Source organism: Neopsephotus bourkii, unplaced genomic scaffold, assembly GCF_033783945.1.
Source record: "Neopsephotus bourkii isolate Nb327-2 ecotype Australia unplaced genomic scaffold, CSIRO-AGI_Nbou_v1 NB_330, whole genome shotgun sequence".
In the NCBI taxonomy this organism is placed as follows: Eukaryota; Metazoa; Chordata; class Aves; order Psittaciformes; family Psittacidae; genus Neopsephotus; species Neopsephotus bourkii.
The window spans coordinates 1,486,577-1,506,706 of record NW_026900838.1 but is presented as its reverse complement, the minus strand read 5'-3'; the positions used below and the strand labels follow the sequence as shown (position 1 = coordinate 1,506,706).

Sequence of the window (20,130 nt, the reverse complement as noted above, 5' to 3'; positions counted from 1 at the left end):
TGCTGGCCATGGTAGAGAAGCTGAACTCTTCTTAAATGTTGGATGGGTGGAAAACTACAATGCTACTGATATTTAGTATAGAGAAGCTCTGTAGGCACAGTGTTATCACAGGCTGGCATCATGTTGAACTGTGAATGGGCTCAAATGCAGGTTGGAGAGGGTGCTTATTTCCTTCCTCTTATCTTCTGATGATTTTCACTTGCTCCTCTGGGTACAGGTGTTACTGGCCTACTAATTTCCTCATTTCAGCTACTCCTTTAGTGAAATCAACTATATTTCCCAAAACCAAAGAGTGAATTTGCCCTTTCAATTACATCAGAGCTGTCAATGAGTGTTTAATATTTTGTAATGCAGATTTCTTCCCAGTTTTGGTTTATGATAGTCAGACACTGGTAATGTACCGGCTACTCTTCTAGTGTAAATAAAGTATTATATACTTACTGACCTCCTTATTGTCCAAATTTCATTTTTAAAAGGAATAAAAACACAGTTTATGTTAAGAAAGCATTATTATTTCTGGCCATTCACCTTTGAAATTTAAAGGTTGCTGCTGTCTGTTTTAATTTCTTAAATAACATTTAAAGACTTTTAAAAGTTCTCCCTGAAGAAGTGGAACTCAATATATATGCACTTTCATTTAGCAGGAAAAGAACAATAGTGGCCCCCTTAAAAAAAATCCGAATACCTGTCAATTTTTTACCTCACTAATTGGAGTATCTAATGTTGCTACAGATCTACAACTGCAAAAAAAATGACCTATATTCCAAAGACTTCAGGAGCGAGCAGAAGTAACAGAAAAGAAGTTTGATTAAATGGAAGCATTTTAGTTAATGAGCCTGTTGGTTTTTAATGGGCATAATTTTGTTGTTGGTATCTTATTTTTGCTAATCACTGTTGACTTCTGTGGCTAGTAAGAAAACAATTATCTGACTCTAGAATAAAATCCTGAATGGTTAAAACAGCTATCAAAGACTGCTTCTGTGAAAAGATAATGCTCTATGAAAACAGAAAAATGAAAACATATAAACCAAAAAAAGCCTGTTAAAATTCTGAAAGTTATTTCTTCTCTGAAAGATGTCTACTCTGCAACTACATTTCCTTATCTTGTTGCCTGGCGTGTGAGGGGAACACTTGGGGAGAGCTGACCAGAGGCTCAGGCTCACATGCATTTGCAGTGGACATCTCTGGAGAAGATCTGGTACCTGCTGATCTTGCTATGGAACAAGAAACATACTTGTGATATTTTTTTTTTTTTGTGCACTCCATTTATTTTCTTTTTCTTGAAGCTGCTCAGAATGTTCTCTTGTTGAATATCAGGGGTTTTACGGCCACAAGAAACCAAAGTCTACACTGGAAAGCTGTTGCCTAGAGGGTTAAAGAAGTGACAGCCAATATGATATAGTCCTAAATAATCAGGTTACTCATTCCTACAGGCAATCAGTTTCCATATAGTAAATTTAAAAAACCTGCCTTTGCAGTATGTTTCATTACACCCTTTAAAAAATGGCACTTTGCTCTAAAAGTGCTTCAGGTTCAATTACCCTTTCCTGAAGTGTCACTGCATTTGCAGAGAGGCCCTGGGGATAAGTAAGATTTAGATAAAAAAGGAGAAGCTTTATTTATATAGATGAAAGCGACTAAAGTAGTAAAAATACTCACTAAATGTACAACACAAAGACAAACCAATTTTTTGTTCCATTTGAGTCCCCTACCCTACCTCTGGACCAAAACACCTTCATATAAAGGTGAAATAAATGTAGAGTCTTTCTGGCAATACCCATACAGTAGGAGATGACTTTATGTTACCCACTGGAAGAAGCTGTTTTTCCTTGAGTGAGAGTATTCTTAAAGTAAATTGCTGCTGTGGCTGTAACAGTTTCTGGTACAGAACAAGAATGGAAATATAATTTATGGTACAAGTCTCTTATGCTCTTTTTTCCAGTAACATGGTGGATCTATTTGCTTGATTTGAAACTTTAACAAAGAAGGATGATGGTCACATCTTATTTATATCTGTTCGGTAATACCACCATCAAAATATGAATCTGTAGGTAAAACACAGATGAAAGTTTTGAGATTACAACTTTTACTGGGAAAACACTGGCCTCTACCACTTATACTGTAGTAAAGGTTGATATATTTATTATGGAGAAAGGAAGATTACATGGAGCAACACCATGAAGAGTCTCTGAATCACATAATGCCAAAAAATCACCAGATGCAGCCACACCAAAAAAGAAAGCAGATTATTAGTAGGTTTTTCTACACAGATTTTTGATGAAGAACAATCTATCTGCATGCTAGTTTACTTGATGTTCAAAGTTGCTCTTTCATATCTCGGTTCCAGTACTCCATAGTAACCTTTTTCTTTCAGCATCTAGGGGAGCCTCCTGACAAAGGAATCTATCTTTAGGAATAGTCTTAAAAGACTGAAGCCATATAGACCACCTCAGTAGTCACACAGATACTTGGGAAGCTCTTTAGGTAGCAGAAGGCTCAAAAGACTCTTCAGCCTTTTTGACTCCCAGGCTGATTTGCTTTGTATTTCAGAACATACAAAAACAGCGGAACCTGAGTTTTCTCTGAGACACTGTGCCAAAATGGAAAGGAAAGAGGAAAGAGAGCCTGGACATTTTTAGCTTAGTAAAATGAAGTGTTAATGAAGTGGGAACTGAGAGGAATTTCAGGTGAAGAGCAGGTAAGAGCTACAGCCTTGGAGAGAGAAAACTGGGAGAACTGCTAGTGAGTCTGTGAATCAGCATGTCCAGGAGCTGAACAGATGTGCAGGGCAATCATCGTGGTTTCAGGTGGATTCACTTCCCTCCTTCTGACTCCTGTGTAACGAAACCCTGTGGACTCCAACCTCCCTGCTCCCTCGGTGACACCCAGCCTGCCATCCAGAATTACCATCTTACCCCCTGTCCTTTTCACTTCTGACTGTCCCCGGTGGTTGAAAATAAATCCACACAGGCAGCTTACTAACTGACAGTCGAGGGCCCAGTTTATCCAGGAATTCGGTGTTATTGCCAACTTGAAACATCTCTCAGATGTTGCCATTCTCAGCTAAGAGGAACTACTGTACGCTTTGCTTTCAGATACTAAAGTTGTAAGTTATGGCAGCATGATGATTTATAGCTGAGGAATCTGAGGATTATAGCTTGGACATGAGGATTATTTTAGGTGCAGTGTCATAGCAAATTTTTTGGTGGCTACCTTAATAAGAAATGTGAAGTCATATGCATAGCCTCTTTAATTATCCTGGATACTTCTTTCAATTTGCTTTAAGCTCCCTGTGAGTCGATATTTGAAGCTCACCTTTAGGATACATAAAGGAATTGCTATTATCACAGCTATCAGTACCCTTGGTTTATGATTGATCGAAATTATATGCTATCATTTTTGCACTACCTTTTAAAATTCAGATTGACTCTTAGTTACGGTACTCATTGAATTATGTAAATACTTCCAGTATCTTTTATAGACTTTATTGATGTATTAGCTGAGACTATCTTTAAAGATTATTGTTTGATCATTTCCTAGTAGACTCAGTAGTTCCAATTTACTGTTTAAATACAAGATTTAAGTTAGATTTTTTCTTACTGGAGAGTTAAAATGAAAAAAAGGTCCCAGTTTTTAACCAGCAAAATTCCTTTGAATGTCGGGTGTAATTTTAACAGTTGTTGAAGTATATGAACTTGTTTGTCTTACTACTTTACCTATGTAGTACTGAAAGCACAGGAAAATTTATAGTGGCCCATCTATCCTTCCCCAAGCAGTGGATATCAGCACATAAAAAATGTCTTCTAGTACAAGAGTTGAGAAAAGCACATATTCAGAGAACTTTTTTTCTACTCTTCAGTCTGCATTCTGCATCCTTGTCATGGAATTTTCCAGAATTGGGTAAAACTTTAACAAAAAGGGCAACAATACAAGTAATTAAAGCACAGATCATATGAACAGATGCTTTAAAATGAAATATATATATTAACAGCATGACATTTGCTATGAATATGTTGTTTCCTAATAACCTTACCTTTATATTCATTGTTTATACTCTGTAAAGACCTGATCACTTCTTCCTGGTAACTTATTTAACATCTGAACATTGCCCACGATTTTTGGCACAATTTTATTAATCTTTGGTCAATTATTTTGGGACAGGTGGCCAAGAAGAGATAGAAAGAGCTATTCTGTTTATATACTTAAGAAGTATATAACGGCAATTAAGATAATGGTATAATTTTATTAGCCTTCAGTGGTATTAAAAACATAGAAACTGCTTTTAGTTCAGAATAAAATAGTTCTTGTTCTTATAAGGAAAAAAAATCTCTTCTTTGCAAGGTTAATATACTGCATATATTTGGAGAGAGCTCACCACAGCAGAGATGGAGCGTAAGTGGAATTTGGGAATTATGATTAGTAGCTCTACTCCTTGCTTGCTCAGTGCCCTTGGATAATTGTTTAGTATTTTGTGGTATGGCTTCCTATGTGGTAGAATGAGACAGGAATACCTACCTCCCTAGGGTATTCTGACATGTAATTAATTGCCTGAGCAGTAAGAGAAAAGTGCTGTAGATGTGCTGAGCAGAAGAACCAATAGAAACCAGATATTTAACTTTAAAATGAGAACAGTGAGAATTATTTTCTTCTAGTAAGCCTCCAAACTTCTCTCTCCATGAAAAGATGGGTGGAGACAAAGTATAAAGCAATGGTTGGAAACTTTGCCCTACACAAGCTAAGGACTGGAGTTCAACTAAAATTAGCCAGGCTTTCATCCCAGAAATTCACACAGAAGACAGCTGCACTTTTCTTGTGCTGTAACTGGAGTATTACTTTAGACAAAAAGTCGGGAACAAGTTTTGTCTTTGTTTGTTTTTTAAGGAGAACATCTACTTCTTTTTTTTTTTTCTCCTCTTTTTTTGCTTATCTGCAAAGCCTGAAACATTCTGTCTGTATATCAGTGTATTTAATAATTTTGTGAGAATAGCTTAAGTGGCTATCCTTCAAACCACAAATGGTACCTTTCTTATTTGAAATGTGGAATCCTGTCAGAAGACAAAAATGTGTTCAAAACACAGGCTCAAACCCACTATGCTTACTTATACCATGCTAAAACCCACTTATTTCACTAAGCTTACTGCTTATATAGTATATATGGTTTCAAAACTAGAAATATTAGGAAAAACTTGTGATTTAATAGCCTATTTTCTGAAATGATCTGCAACTGTTCTAATAAGTTATTGTCCCTGTTTGATGGCCCCTTCTCTTCAGGAGGGCTAACAAATTAGACTGCATGGGCACTCCAAATATGCTTTAGTATTGTGAACTGCGCTAGCTTAAACTGGTAGAGCAGAATCACAGAAATCCTTCAGCTGATTTGGCACTGGAGTAGATGAGGAGTGCTCATCCACTCTGCCAGCTCTCCCTGGGGGTAAAGTAATGGGAGCAAGAGGAACAGTGGCTACTGGAGAAGATTTCTTAAAAAGCTTCAGCCACTGTTGCAGTGAACATCTGCCTCAGACAGGGGAGGAGCAGCATCAGAGCACACAGGCAGTAGTCGAGAAACTGCAACAGGAGACAGACCACTGTCTGTGCTGCTGTAAGGAGAGTGTGAATGTGACAGAGTTTTACCTTTCTCTTATTTTCAGTAAATTATTTTTCTATCATTTTACGGTGAACATGAAACATGCAGTGTTATACTATGTCTGGAATTATATCCACGGTCACCAATACATGCACATCACTATTACAGGACTTCTGTCTTGGATTCTCCACTCTACAGCTCCCATAGCAAAAGGCAGTGAAATTACCATTTGAAATACTACATAAGAAAGTTTTGCATGATTTATTTATTCTGACACAGAAAATGATTTATAATTCAGGAGTAATAGAGGAAGCACAACAAGCTGCTATAAATTAAAAGCACTCTCTTTTCTCATGCTACATGTGGACTTTTTTCAGTGTTGTATCAGAATAACTGAAGTACAAAAGTTTCAGGATATACAGTCAGTTAAAGGAATGTGACAGATTTAAATATGGAACCTTCTAAAGAATTATAGCCTAATTAAAACACTGATTTGACAAAACAGCAATAACTTCAGTATCATCCCCACAGTAGCTGTCATAGCCAATTCAAAATGTGCTCCTTTTTCCTGCAGAACTTCAAAATCACGCTCTTATGAAAATCATAAATCTCTTCTAAGGGAATGAATACTATTTGGGAGACAGCTAAGGTGATTCCTTCAGTAAAAGAATTGATAAAACTTTGCAGAAAATCAAGGAAATGCTTTTGACAGTTCATTCCGTCCCACAGAGGAGGAACTGGATCTCTGATACCCTAGTAAGTATAGGAATGACTGAAATAGAAGATTAAAAGAGGGCAATTTATTTGGTATATCTTCTGTCCATATGCAGTAGAAGTCCTCAATAACTCCTGTTTCTGGTGAGAGAAAACCAGCACCGTACAGGAAGCCTCAGGACCGCTTCTGAGTTCCAGGGCTGGTTGCCTTCCTGTCTCATACCCAGGGAATGACCAGATGCCTCTATTGGCCCAGAATAAAGGTGGTCATGCAGGCTGAAACAAGGACAGCAGGGACAGAAGCATGTCACACATAGGAAGGCTGTTAGTCCGGACAGCTGGAGAGGCACCAAGATTCAGGTACTATATCAATATTGGCACACAGTGCATACAAATAGGAATGATTTGCAGAGTGAAACAGCTGATGCTGAGGACCTGATGTTCACACTATATGGCTTTTAGAGACTTTGCATTTCAGACAGGCCCTAGTTTGAGCCTCTACAAACAGTGGGAGGGTGTCTGGTTTATTTTCGAACAAGAAGTCCTGTACTTTGAGCCCACTCGGTGCTCTGAAAAGAAGAGCAATAAATGGAGACAACTGGAAAATCTGATTCAAAAGAACACTCCTGATCCTATGCTAGTGGAGAAGCACAGAGCGTGTGCTAACTTGCCTGCCAGGTGCTCTGTAGAGGCAAAGCAGAAAAACCCCACCACACTGCCACAGTCTGTGTCCTGTTGCCTCTGAGATGCCTAATCAATGCTAAGATGCTCCAAGACTTAGAAACCAAAGAAAGTTTTCTTTGGTATATTGCCAGTGATATTTTCTACCAGATACAAAACACATGTGCTCAGATGATATAAACACACAATCAGTGCACATTAGTAAGACTCTGTAATTAGTGTTAGCAACGATCTTGCCTGTAGTCACAAGCTGTGCGAAGTCAAATACTGTAATGAGAAGAATCAACCTGTCTCTTACATCTGCGTATCTATCACTACCTTATTTGAGAATCTGATTTCCTACATTTTAAGACTAGGCTAGGAAAAAGAAAATAGGGTAAAGAATCCATTAGCACCCTGAACATAATGAATATAAGGACCAATGACCTACAACACCAAAGTTAATATTAAAAATGAAGAAAGAACTTGGACTTGACAGCTGAACAAAAGAATTGCTACTTTTTTAAAATGTACAAATACTACTCTGTATACACTGCAGCATGGCTTCATCTGGCTTTGTCACTGTCATAGATTAATCAATACACAGTTTATTTCACACTAGGATGGTAGTTACTTGAGTTTCTCCATGAAATGAACATACTTATGTCCTGTAATGAAGCATGAGAAATTGTGGGTCCTAAGGCAGATTCTCTTCAATCAACCTATTTATCAGAATTCTTGATGTTTGAACCCTCCATACATTCTTTCCTCCTCAAATTTCATCACTATATATTTATTTTTATTTATTCAGCAGAAACTATCATTGTTATTAACCCCCCACAAAATTACTATATAATACACTCCTCAGGACAAACACAAAATTAAAAAATAAGCAAGATAATAAAAAAAAGCAGTGTAATATTACTGTACATTTTTAATGTTGGTCCTATAAAGAATCTGTTTATAAAGTGCTGTCTGTGTAGAGCCCTACTTAGTAAACTAACTGTTATCACAACTGCAAAGCTTTCATCCTGAGTGATTGGCAGGGAATTATTTGTGAAGTAGTTAGATCATTGTGGCAACATGTTACGACTTAAATGATATCTTGCGTTAAAAGGAATTACACTGAAAGTTTCGTTCTCCAATTTTAATTGAAGATGAAGTTATTTTAAAAACAAGTATCAGTTGCTTACAGGTAAGCAAGCCCTTAATGCTGGAGTAGAATACGCACTACAAAATGTGGTAATTAGAGAAAATGTACATGTCTGAAAACTTTCGGTGAAGACAGGACACTTCCTGCCTCAATGGCAGCACATGCAGCAATCAGACTTGCAAGCTTTTCCCGTGTAGTAGCAGAAGTATGAGTGGAGTTCACTTCTGTTTTCCCTTTTTGTGTTGGTGACAAGGTACAGATTAACCTTCCTAACTCTTGCCTAAGGCCTTTGGCAGACAGTGTTATTCTAATTTAATTGTGGTGCTTTAGGAAGTTATAGATTTTAAGCCTCCCCTTTCACCCTCTACCTAATGTTTCTGCTTTTCTGGTAGTAACAACAGAAGTCCAAGCGTACTGATCTCTCAGATACTGCCATTCATTATCTACCATTAAAACCATAAATCACCATTATTTCCAGGTAATACATAAGGCAGTATATGCACCAGGCTATGAACTATAGCATCTGAGAACAGGCACACTCCTACTTTCCTTCATCTTTGCCATGGCAGTTTCAACCTTCTGAACTGGAGGCAGGAGCCTCTTCTTCAATCTTCTGCAGCAGAAAATGGCAAAGTTTGTCTGCTAGAGACCCCAGCCTCTGGAAGAACTAAAACAGAAATAGTAACTGATAACTAAAGCCTTGAGTGCGCTGATCAGTGCATGGGAGAAAAAAGATTCAGGTAAACCAACAGTGAGGCAGTTCAGATATAATTAATATAGCTTATAATGTACTGGATGCACCTTGCTAGCAAGTCCTACTATCTCTGTTACCTTTCTAAAGTGGCCTAACACAGTACAACAAGCACAACACGGGTATCAAGAACACTGGTTCCTCTAAAAACCAGGGAAAAGGAGAAAGAAATGAGAACATGACTGTTTACAAAAGGTATTTCCTTTATAGTGGTCCTGTCCAGTGAAGATGCTTTCTGGACTCGGGCATGACATTACAAATAGGCAGGGAAGATTCTCAGTTACCAAATTTTTAGTTGTCCATTTTATCCCAAAGGATTTATATCATTAAAACTTTAAATAAATGCTTTCAATAGAAACCTCCTCAGATGACAACAGTTCCAGAAGGGAAACCACAGTATTATTAAAGTGCAATGAGAGCAATGGATATAAACTTCTTGTTCATAAGTTAATCCAATTTCATGCCTCTTGTTTTAAAACATAAGCATCATCATCAAGTTAAAATGACATATTCACCCTAGTTTAGACTGCTAGGTCTTAATTTGTATCTGCAAATACCAAGACCTTCAGTGACATAAGTATCATACATGTTTAGTGAGTGTGATTAGAGATGAGGATGCTTTACGTTTTTGAAACCTGTACAGTATTTCAAATGATTAACATTTTAGTTTTAAGTTCCTGCTGAAGATATTTCTTTATCACTCACATGAAGAAGCTTATAAGGGCTATGTCCACAAGATATTTTCAGGCATATGTCCCAAATTTATCTTCCTCAACCTGGAACAATCATCTCCAAAATTCTCTAGCCATAGCTGTATAATCCTGATCCTAGAAAAAATTGTATGAATCTCACAATTCCTTAGTAGAGTATTTCCAGGTGCCCAGAGGCTGCTTCAGGGAATGCTTTAAAGTGCCTCTGCTTTGATCCTCCGAGAGACTGGGTGGCAAGCATATCAAATCACAGTAGAGTTGTGCTGCATAAGGGGTTTCTGTGAAACAGAACATTCTTAAGTCATGGGAAATAGCGGGATTCTACATATATCCCTCTCAGCTGACTTTGTTATTGTCTTGGGATGTTCCTTGGTTGGAAGGGATCAAATTCCCAGGAACCTTCACATCAGAAATTGAAAAAGGAGTCAAGACAGTCAAGCTGTGGATTTTACAATGGTGAACAGCATGTAAGAATTCATCTTGCCCAGCCCCAGGTAAGTGACTTGGGTCCTTTCTTGTTTAGCACTTCCATCTAATCAAAAGAAAGACGGCTTCCTGAGAACAACATTGTTCAGGCGGGCTTTTCTCTGAAACACTCCTGTGATCTTTGCAACCCTACTGTGAACAATCCCTAAATGTGCAAACCTTGAGAACTTCTGAGGAAAGAGTGCCCCCAGAAAGACTTCTCCACAAGCTCTTGTGAAAGGAACTTAGAAGAACCCATGAGACAAAAAAACACCTGATACTTCTCAGGCATCCAGACTGAAAGAAAATTATAGCAGGCCGCTCATATAGGGATACTATGGTGCTGTAAAGTACTTCGCAAAATAGAGAGAGCTCTGTTTTGTTCTTAAAAAAATAATTGTAAGCATGAAATAGCATTATTATTTAGTTAAATCTCCTTCATGAAAAAGAATAAAAGAAAACCTTCTCAGGACTGAGAACTGTACTCTCTAACGATAACTTAAAAGCAAGAGGATGCACGGCAGAAAATGAAGAAATGCCAAGCTATTCAATTTTTGATAATTCAGATGCTATTATTGGAAAGGATAAGGGTGAAAAGCCGTTACACAAAACATCTAAAAGACAACAAGAAGACGCCAGTTGTACATTCATGTGCCATTTGTGTGTGGTGTTATTCAGATATATATTCCGAATTACAGATTTTGCCAGAAAAGAGCACTGAAGCTGTGTTGTGGAAGGTGAAACAAGGTATGAAACTGAAATGGGGTGAAAGAAAGAGTGTGTTGATTACTGTAGGTGAAAAATGAAGGGACAGCTGATTTCATATGGTGGGATGGGTTCAGAAAGCTCACAAAGAATTGCAAAACATCCTGAAATTCTCCTGGAAACAGAGAATTAGGGTAAAAGCTACATGTGGATGAGAAGGGTTGGCACCAGGCTGCCTATTAGCTAGGTGGGAGGCACTGAAAACGTCAGATACAGAGAGAACATCAGTATATGTACCAAGAATTCAGAAAGTGAGGAAGTAAAGAATATATTCTACAGCTCTGTATATTCAGATTACCTTTTCAAATACATGGTGGTAACTCTGTGATGAAGAAAGCCCATTTACAGATTTCCAGAGCACAGAACTAGCAAATTTACTAGTTTGCTGAATAAGTGAACCAACAGAAGCACAAATTTACACACATGTAAATGTACCTGATTTCAGAAAGTAGCAAAATTGCAACCTGGAACATTATTTAATTTTAGAGTTTATTCCTGGTGATTGCTAACACTATTCTAGACCTTTGTATTCAAATGGCAGCTCAGAAAATAGTTTAGGCATAACAGAAAGCCCACACTTATAAACCATATATTTTAAGACAAGTCTAGTAAAGCAAACCCAGACATTTTGTTTCAGCTGCTTAACGAGAAAAAAAGAAAAAAAAAGCTTCATGCAGAGCATAAATTTAGTCATCATTCCACTCTCTGAACACTCTGTAAGCCTTAGCTAATTAGTATATTCAAAACCCCTGCTGGGAAAACAAGTAATATTCTTCTAGTTCAAACGAGGGATTGGAGGAAGAGTAACATTACAAGTCTTGCCCAAACACACAGGATTCAGTGAGGGGGTGTCTAGCTAAAAGTTAAACAGTGGGTAACTCTCACTGAGCTCAGACTATGCTTTTCTGCACCACCCAAAACCTTAGTGATGCATTTGAGAGAAGTGGTAGACAGGGGATCTATAGAGGGGAGGAAAGGCCTTTCACTGCAGGTATAAAAAAGTACGTACAAAAAGGAAACAAAACAAAGGGTAACCGAATCACACACATTCATAAAGATGTTGTTGTTACTACTTCTTTAACACTGAAAATGTACTTGAATGAACATTGTATTACCCAACTGTATTGTGAGCACTGATTATACAAAACATTAAGTTACTTTTAATTATATAATGCAATAATTTTGACAATGTCTCAGCAGTGTCTTGTGATTTCTGTACAAAGGAAACTGCAACTTTGCATTGCAGTGACATTTGCTTTACAGCTGCATGAATAAAATTACTTCTTTCAAGCAGCAATCCTTATATAACACTTTACTACAACTTTTACTCCAGCAGCTCTGATTTTCACAATGCTCTGGAAGTCACCGTGCAAACTTGTGATACTTTATTATTAGTAGCAAATCAAGCATAACATCTCTCCTGAATATACTAGGGTCAGGCTTTAATCTGACAATAGTCAGCTTTGCCCTCTTATTTCAGTGAAAATGTCAAACTAAGATTTACTGTGCCATGATCTGATGGTACAATGCACTGAAAAAATATTGATAGAAAAAAATGTACTAGATTCTATTGTCACTAATATCAAACAACAGACCTAGAAAATGGACTGTACACATCAGAGCAACATTTTCTTTTCCTCTGTTGCCCTCAAGTTCCCGTGAAATGGAACTATTCCAGCTCATACACAGACTAAGTGGGGAGATACAAAGAATATAGCACTCCCTCTAGTCATAGTGCTGCCTGTAGCACAAGGTATTCCTTTATCTTGGTGCATCAGAGGTTCCCATGGTAGTACAGCACCTTCTTCTTCTACTTTAAGTTTGCATTTCAAACTTGCTGGTTGAAGTGATCCATATGACAGTAGCAGATGCATCGTATTGTTGGCACATCAAGCAGACTGAAAATTAGCACTGAAATATATTCAGGTACTAATCAGAAACTTCAGTGTTGCTGTTAAACTGATCTGTGACTGTGATTAATCTGCTTTGTAATTTTGATTGAAATTGACTGGACTGTGAGAATGAAGGCCTTCACTGTAGGAGAGGATCTGGTTCGAGATCATCTTAGGAACCTGAATACGCACAAGTCCATGGGACCTGATGAAATCCATCCATTGGTCCTGAAGGCGCTGCCGAATGAAGTTGCTAAGCCACTGGCCATCACATTTGAAAAATCATGGCAGTCAGGTTAAGTTCCCAATGACTGGAAAAAGGGAAATATAACCCCCATTTTCAAGAAGGGGAAAATGGATGACCCAGGGAACTACAGACCAGTCAGTCTCACCTCTGTGCCTGGCAGGATCATGGGGCAGAATCTCCTGGAAACCATGCTAAGGCACACGAAAACCAACAAGGTGGCTGGTGCCAGTCAACATGGCCATTCATCACGGACTGTACTGACTGGACAAGGGGCAGTGGGTTCAAACTTAAACAGGGGAAGTTCAGGTTAGATATAAGGAAGAACTTCTTTAATGTGAGGGTGGTGAGGCACTGGAATGTGTTGTCCAAAGAAGTGGTGAATGCTCCATCCCTGGCAGTGTTCAAGGCCAGGCTGGACAGAGCCTTGAGTGACATGGTCTAGTGTGAGGTGACCCTGCCCATGGCAGGGGGGTTGGAACTAGATGATCTTAAGGTTGTTTAAAACCAAAACTATTCTATAATTCTATGATCTGTCCACTTTTCTGGTCCTACTTCAGTAAGTCAAAACTCATTCACCCTAAAGATACACAAATCCATTTTGCTTGGTCTTTGTAAAAGCAAAGAAAGAAGGACAAGTATGGGGAAGTAATTTCTGAGTTGCCAGTGACAGATTTTTTTTCTTTTGATTTCACACTTTTGCTGAAGATAGAATAGACCTTACCGTAGCTGTCGTAAGCCTCTTCACTTGTTCCGTGACCGTAGTCATAATATTCAGGCACACTGTAACAGATTCAGATAGACATGTCATTATTATGATAGGTAACCAACTCAAAATAAAAAAAGAGCACAGAAATGAAATGTGTTTTAACACTTTTACATGATAGCATAGACCAGCTAGTTTCAAGTTAGTGAGAATTTAAAAAACAGGAAGGAAAATATATCAGTAACAATAACAGCTATTGTAGAGCACATCACATTTCTTATCTGCTGAGAATAAAATATATTTGGCCCTAAATAATTAAACCTAGAAGATGTCACAAACACTGACAGAAATTCTATTTGAAAAAATTAGGTCTGAAAAAAGACCACCCACTTTTATATTCACTATTGCTAAACTACCAAAGAGGTGTTAATCTCACTTACCTGCAATTCCAAACATTTATGCAGGATCAAACTCAGCATGGTTTGTTTTCCCCAAAGCTGACTCTATTGTATTATGTGGAACCTTATCTTTACTGGAAACACCAACAGGTTTTCAGCTTTTCTTCTGAAGAAGCCGTATTTCCACTGCTTGTAGAGAGAAATCTGATTCTCCACAGCCTTCTTCCTTATGCAGTCACTGGACACCCATTGAATGTTTTATAATCAATAAAATGCATAATCAATAAAATGGATATTGAAAGTAGTGAGGGTGAAGGAGTGGAAAATCAGACTTAATTATCTTCAACCCACTTTTTCACTGCTTTTTGTTCCTGGCGCCGCAATAAAGAGTACTGCTTGTCAATTTACACTTTGTTGGTGAGTTCCCGGAGATTTCTCCAAATCAATTAACAAAAATTATGTATGGTCATATTAACATGTTATCAAAAGATTTCAGGTCATAGTTGCATCCTGATAATCAGCAATCCCAGCTACTACCTGGAGTGGACATCCAGAAAATTTGACCTCTAAGAACTAATGAAACAGAAATGTAATTATTCACATTTTTGCTTGACTGTTATTATTTACATTTTGTGCTGTGGTTTTGGTACCTGGTACCAAATTCAAGATCTGACTACTACTGTTACCAGATACCAGGTAGACATAACAAGAATCAGTCTCTGCTCAGAAAAACTTAAAACGTTCCTGAACTCTATTTCTTGTGTCTGCAGTGGACCAAACAGAAAATATAACGCTTTCCCTGTTGTTAATTTTTTGTTGTCACTTTTGCTTCTTTTTGCTTGGACTCTGTGGGAGGTAAGACTCTTGCAAAATGAACAGAAGCAGGCAATCAGCTCAATACTGCATTATTTATAGCAGTATTGCTCAGGCAATTTCACATATTGAATTATAATTTAAAAAATGTTAGTTTACATTTGAAAGAGAAGCTTAGTTGACAGTGGATTGCAAGTAAAAACATTTCACAAATGCAACAACCAATCTCTAACAATTATTTTCTTAAACTAATTTTGCCTTCTTTGCTCACAAACTGCCTGTATTCAGATTTTTAATTTCTTGAACTTAGAAGCTATCCATAACTATTCTTGGAATAATTTCTGAGAATAATTCATATGCTTATCTCACTTGAAAGCACTGGTTACGCATATCTGGCAACTGACATTCAAGCTGTTTTGATTCGGGACACGTTATCCCCTGACTGGCTAGGCACAGCTCTCACAGTCAGTTTTCAGCTACAAGTATTTGTGGGTTTCTTTTTTTAACTGAAAATGCAACTGTAATCACTGTGCATTAATTTAGTAATTTAGCCAGAAGTAATTTATATGAGTGGATAGCACACTGATGTCAGTATTTCAGGCAGATGAAATTCATTTGATGAAGCAGTTGTAGAAAGTGGACATACAAGTGACATGAATGAAAATGAAGTTAAAACTTCAAAAGATTTTTCTTAATGCCAGCTGCGCTCTACAGGAAATAATCACAGCAGAGAATTGCCTTCCAGGATAATGAGAGCCATCCAGTTGCTTGAAAATTAATTACATGTGTATATGTATATGTGCATTTGTATATGTATATATTAAGTACATTCATCCTCCTATGGGGGTACTGCAAGAAACAAACAGAAAGAATGTATCTTTTATCTGTTTATCATATTAAGCTTTCTGTACAATTTTGCAACGATTCTAGCAGCCAGTTAAATAAAAATTACAGGATTATGTAAGGTGAACTAGAGTGCTAGCAGCACCAGGGTTAAATCATGCATCGAGTCATATCTACAAAGCTTGTGGTTTACGACTAGGAAACTACTTGAAATGTTCAGAACAGACAGATGAGATACCAGCCATATCTAGCAGACAGCCCTATGAAAAATCTTCTGTAATACAATTCAAGCAGCAGCATTTTGGCATACTGCCTTCTCTGCTGGGTAGAGGAGGGTGTTGGACTAGTGAGTGGAGTTACAGGAGAAGGAATCCCAGAACTCTCATCTGTCAGCAGATAAGATGCTAATATTTCTTCCTGATATATTTTACAAAACAAAGTGGCTGCATCCAAAGGTTGGCTTTAAAAGGAGTGCATTTGGGACCCAATCCAAAGGCCAGTAAGCTATCAACAGCTGTCCTGCTTTCAGTCATAACAGAGCAGGGCCGTGAGCTATTACCAGCAGTATAACATCCAGCAAAACTCAAGACTTGCAAGAGCAGGTGAAAATTCATTGCTATATTATTGTTGTTGCACCTTGTTTATTAGAGAAAACCATACAATTATACAAACAATAAGGATGTAAGATAAAAATCTTGCACAGTGAACATTCCAAACTGAAATACATTATTGACGGAATATGAGGTTCCAAATACACAAACCATTATAATAAGAAACAAGCTGTACTGCAAGTGTAGAAAGGAAGCGATTTGTTACACACTGCATATTTGATGCCTGTGAGCACAATACTTAACATATTTCTGAAAACACATAATTCATTGCATAATACATGAGTGATTCAAGAGCTGCAACTTCATTTCCCTGAACAATACACATTTTTTATAGATTTCAGCCAAAATGGTATTTAGTCTCTTGCCAACTCATACTAGAACTGTTCAGAACAACACCTAAGTGAAGAAAATGTGTTTCCTAGTATGAAATACCTAATTTAAACATATATTTTGAGTCAGACTGCTTATCCATTTTTAAACCTTTCTGCATAGTCAATGTAATTTATCACATTCATTTATTTGTAACCATTTTACTGTACTTTTTAGCAAAGTGAACAATGAATGATGTTTAATAAAAACAGGTTACAGAATATGGCTTCATGTACATATGCTCTTTTTTTAAATTACTGAATTACAGAGAGATGTAGCTTGTTCACATTATGCCCAACTGTGAAAGGAAACAATCAGCAAATACATTCAGCATAAATAAAACTTGTTTATATAATTTTAAAGTTCTCAGGCTCTTCCTGGAAAATACAGTGATCATGAGCTCTAGAAACCTCAGTCTCTCTTTATAGTGCTAATTGGAAACAAGATACCATTATCTGTCATTAGCATTCATTACATTCAAGCAACAAGAAGTGTAATTTACTGGAGTACATGCACCCACCTGAAAGCAGGATGCAATACACTTTACAAAGCAGGTAAGATTAACTCATTAACAACTTCTCAGCTTTTACTTCTAAGTTTTCAAAGCACTGCACCATAACACCAGATTTCTGAACCATAAAGGTCTTGATGTGCCATGACTTATTTAGTAACCTTATAAATGTACCTGTCATGGAAGAATTGACGTACATGTGACTATGAATCTCAGAATTACTTATTTTTATATTTCAAATGGCTTGCAGTCTGAGAAGCCTGATGTAATTTTTCTCTGTATATGATTTTCTTTGCAACAAAGATCTATGATTTTGTCCTCATTCTGTGGGCATGAAGATTAATAATAAATACACAGTTAATCTTAATAATCATAACCTAATTATGCTTAACTTTTGGTTTTGGTTAGTACTTTTGAACCTGCTAGTTTTAATGATTTGGGATCAAAATGTCCATAAACTTGTGATGTCTTCATGCAGATAAAGCCCGTTAAAAAAAAAAAGAACAGGAAAGATACTCCTTACTTGAGAGATTAGGGCCCCCCTGAGGTGCCTTCCAACCTGAATTATCTGGTTGGGATCTATTATATGAGAAAGACTCAAATACAGAGACTCTGCATCTAAACAGCAACCTTAAAAGCTGACATAGGCTTTTAACCTCTCATTAACTGGGGCTTTTCCGAACTGACATTAGCTAAGCAAAAAGGAATTCCAGTTTGATTGTGTCAACACCATGGGAAACCACACAACTTGCTATCCAAAAAGGCCGTAGAGAATGGTGCTTTAAGGCAGTTTAAGCAGAGAGCTGCAAACAAAAGACTTAAGATTGAAGCCACAAAACTGTGACTCCTTGGTCAACAAGTCACCTCCAGGAAAGGTGATGCTCACCACTCAGAGGTCAATGGCTTTAGGCACAGGAAATCATGACATTAATGAACAGACTGCATTAGCCTTTGATCAATCTCTTTCTGCACCTGCAGGAAGCTGCTGGCAATAAACCCTGGGTTAGCAACATTACCATCTGGTTCCCTGGCTGCTCTTCCAGGTTCTGTGATATAAGGCAGCAGAATCTTGCAAGAACTGAAGAATTTGAGTACTTCTCGTTCCATCATGGTGGGGATTTTTTGCATTTTTTTGGGGGGGTGGGTTGGTTTTGTTCTTCCTCTCTTTTTGTCTTTGCTTTTACTTACTGAGAGAAGTATCTAACTTTTAGTCTTTAACTGTGAAGCACAAAATGTGGTTACCAACATAAAATGGGCCCACTAAAACTAAAGCTAAAAGGTACAAGAAAGGGTTCATCTGCTTTAAATACTACTAACATGTGAATCCATATAGCTGAAGTGTTCTGTAGTCTGAGAAGATCCTAAGAAAAGACAGTAAGAAACTGAAAGCCTTTTATTTAGACCTTTTGAGCTACATTTAACAGATTTTTTTTTTTTCCCTGTAAGGACATTATTGTATCCTATTTTTCTTTCTTGCTGATTGTACTTTTTAACTGTTAGAGTAAATTTCAGAATATTACAGGATTATTTTTTTTTCATTAGGAAATGTTTGGGAAAGAGCTAGTCAATTTAGAAAAGAGGCTCTTGGTCAACCTTGGAGTTGTAACTCAGCTATTACAAGAAGTCAGTCAGTCTTCTTTTGTGAAATACTCAGTTGGTCCAAACTAGAGATTCAGCTCTTGCCAGTAAAGTTCCACGGTTCAGGATCATAAACAGTTGAAAAACTTCCAATCTAGCCTTTCAAGAAGTAAAACTAACTTTTGAGAGTCTTCCCTCTCTGTGTTCATAGAACAGTTAGGGTTGTAAAGGATCTTAAGACCGTCTAGTTCCAAACCCTCTGCCATGGGCAAGGACGCCTCACCCTAGACCATGTTGCCCAAGGCTTTGTCCTACCCAGCCTTGAACATCGCCAGGGATGGTGCATTCACCACTTCTTTGGGCAACCCATTCCAGTGGCTCACCATCCTTACAGTAAACAACTTCCTCCTTATAGCCAATCTAAACTTCCCTTAAGTTTTAACCCCTTACTCCTTGCCCTATCACTACAGTCCCTAATGATGAGCCTTTCCTCAGCATCCCTATAGGCCCCCTTCAGATACTGGGGAAGGCTGTTATGAGGTCCCCAGGCAGCCTTCTCTTCTCCAGGCTGAACAGCCCCATCTTTCTCAGCCTATCTTCACATGGAAGGTGCTCCAGCCTTCTGATCATCCTTGTGGCCCTCCTTTGGACTTGCTCCAACAACAGGAGAGTGGCAGTCAACAACACTCAACAACATGAGAGTGAACCAATATTATATTTTAGGATTGGTGCTCTTTGAAGAGGGATTCATGGCCTTTGCCTGCTTGCAGTCAGCATCCATACTTCAGACAAATACCTTATAGGTATATTCCAGTCTGGTTTAGCTTCAGGTAACAGATTCTTCAGCTGAACTAGCATGCAGGATAATTCACAAGGATCCCCAGAGGTGGGATTTAGCATTAGTAGGCAAATCTCATTCTTTTACACTTCCTTAAATATGTCATTTAAGGTTGTGGTATCCTATCTCCCCTTATTTTTCTCTTTCTGTATATCATTTCTGTTGAGTAATCCTTGGAATTTACAACTTTCAGCATCAACAGCTGATACAATCAAATACTATGCTAACATGATCCTGTCTAATGCTACTTCATTAGTTTTATGTGAGACTGCATTTGTTATGCTTCTTCATCCCACACAAGGGAAGGAGCCAGCAGGATTTAACACAGTTGGGCATGAAACAAAAGCTATTTACACAAAGCACTACACTTCTTGGAAGACAGGTGACCTTGATTTGCATTCACATGCACTGCAATATGTGCGATTTTTATAAAATAATATTTCATAATATTTCATAATGGAAATGTTTGAATGAAGAAATAATCTTCCAAGGAATCTGAAACTTACACTGGAACTTAACAGAGCA

At 37.7% G+C, this 20,130-nt stretch overlaps 1 protein-coding gene across 5 annotated transcripts in view; it reads right to left on the bottom strand.

Annotated features, from left to right (window-relative positions):
- Positions 1-20,130, bottom strand: part of KHDRBS2 (KH RNA binding domain containing, signal transduction associated 2) — a 365,680-nt gene that overhangs the window by 35,536 nt on the left and 310,014 nt on the right. For all 5 annotated transcript variants that reach the window (XM_061347850.1, XM_061347847.1, XM_061347845.1 and 2 more), the window contains one exon: positions 13,663-13,721. In XM_061347850.1, coding sequence (XP_061203834.1) covers positions 13,663-13,721 — 59 coding nt within the window. The remainder of the gene's footprint in view (positions 1-13,662; positions 13,722-20,130) is intronic.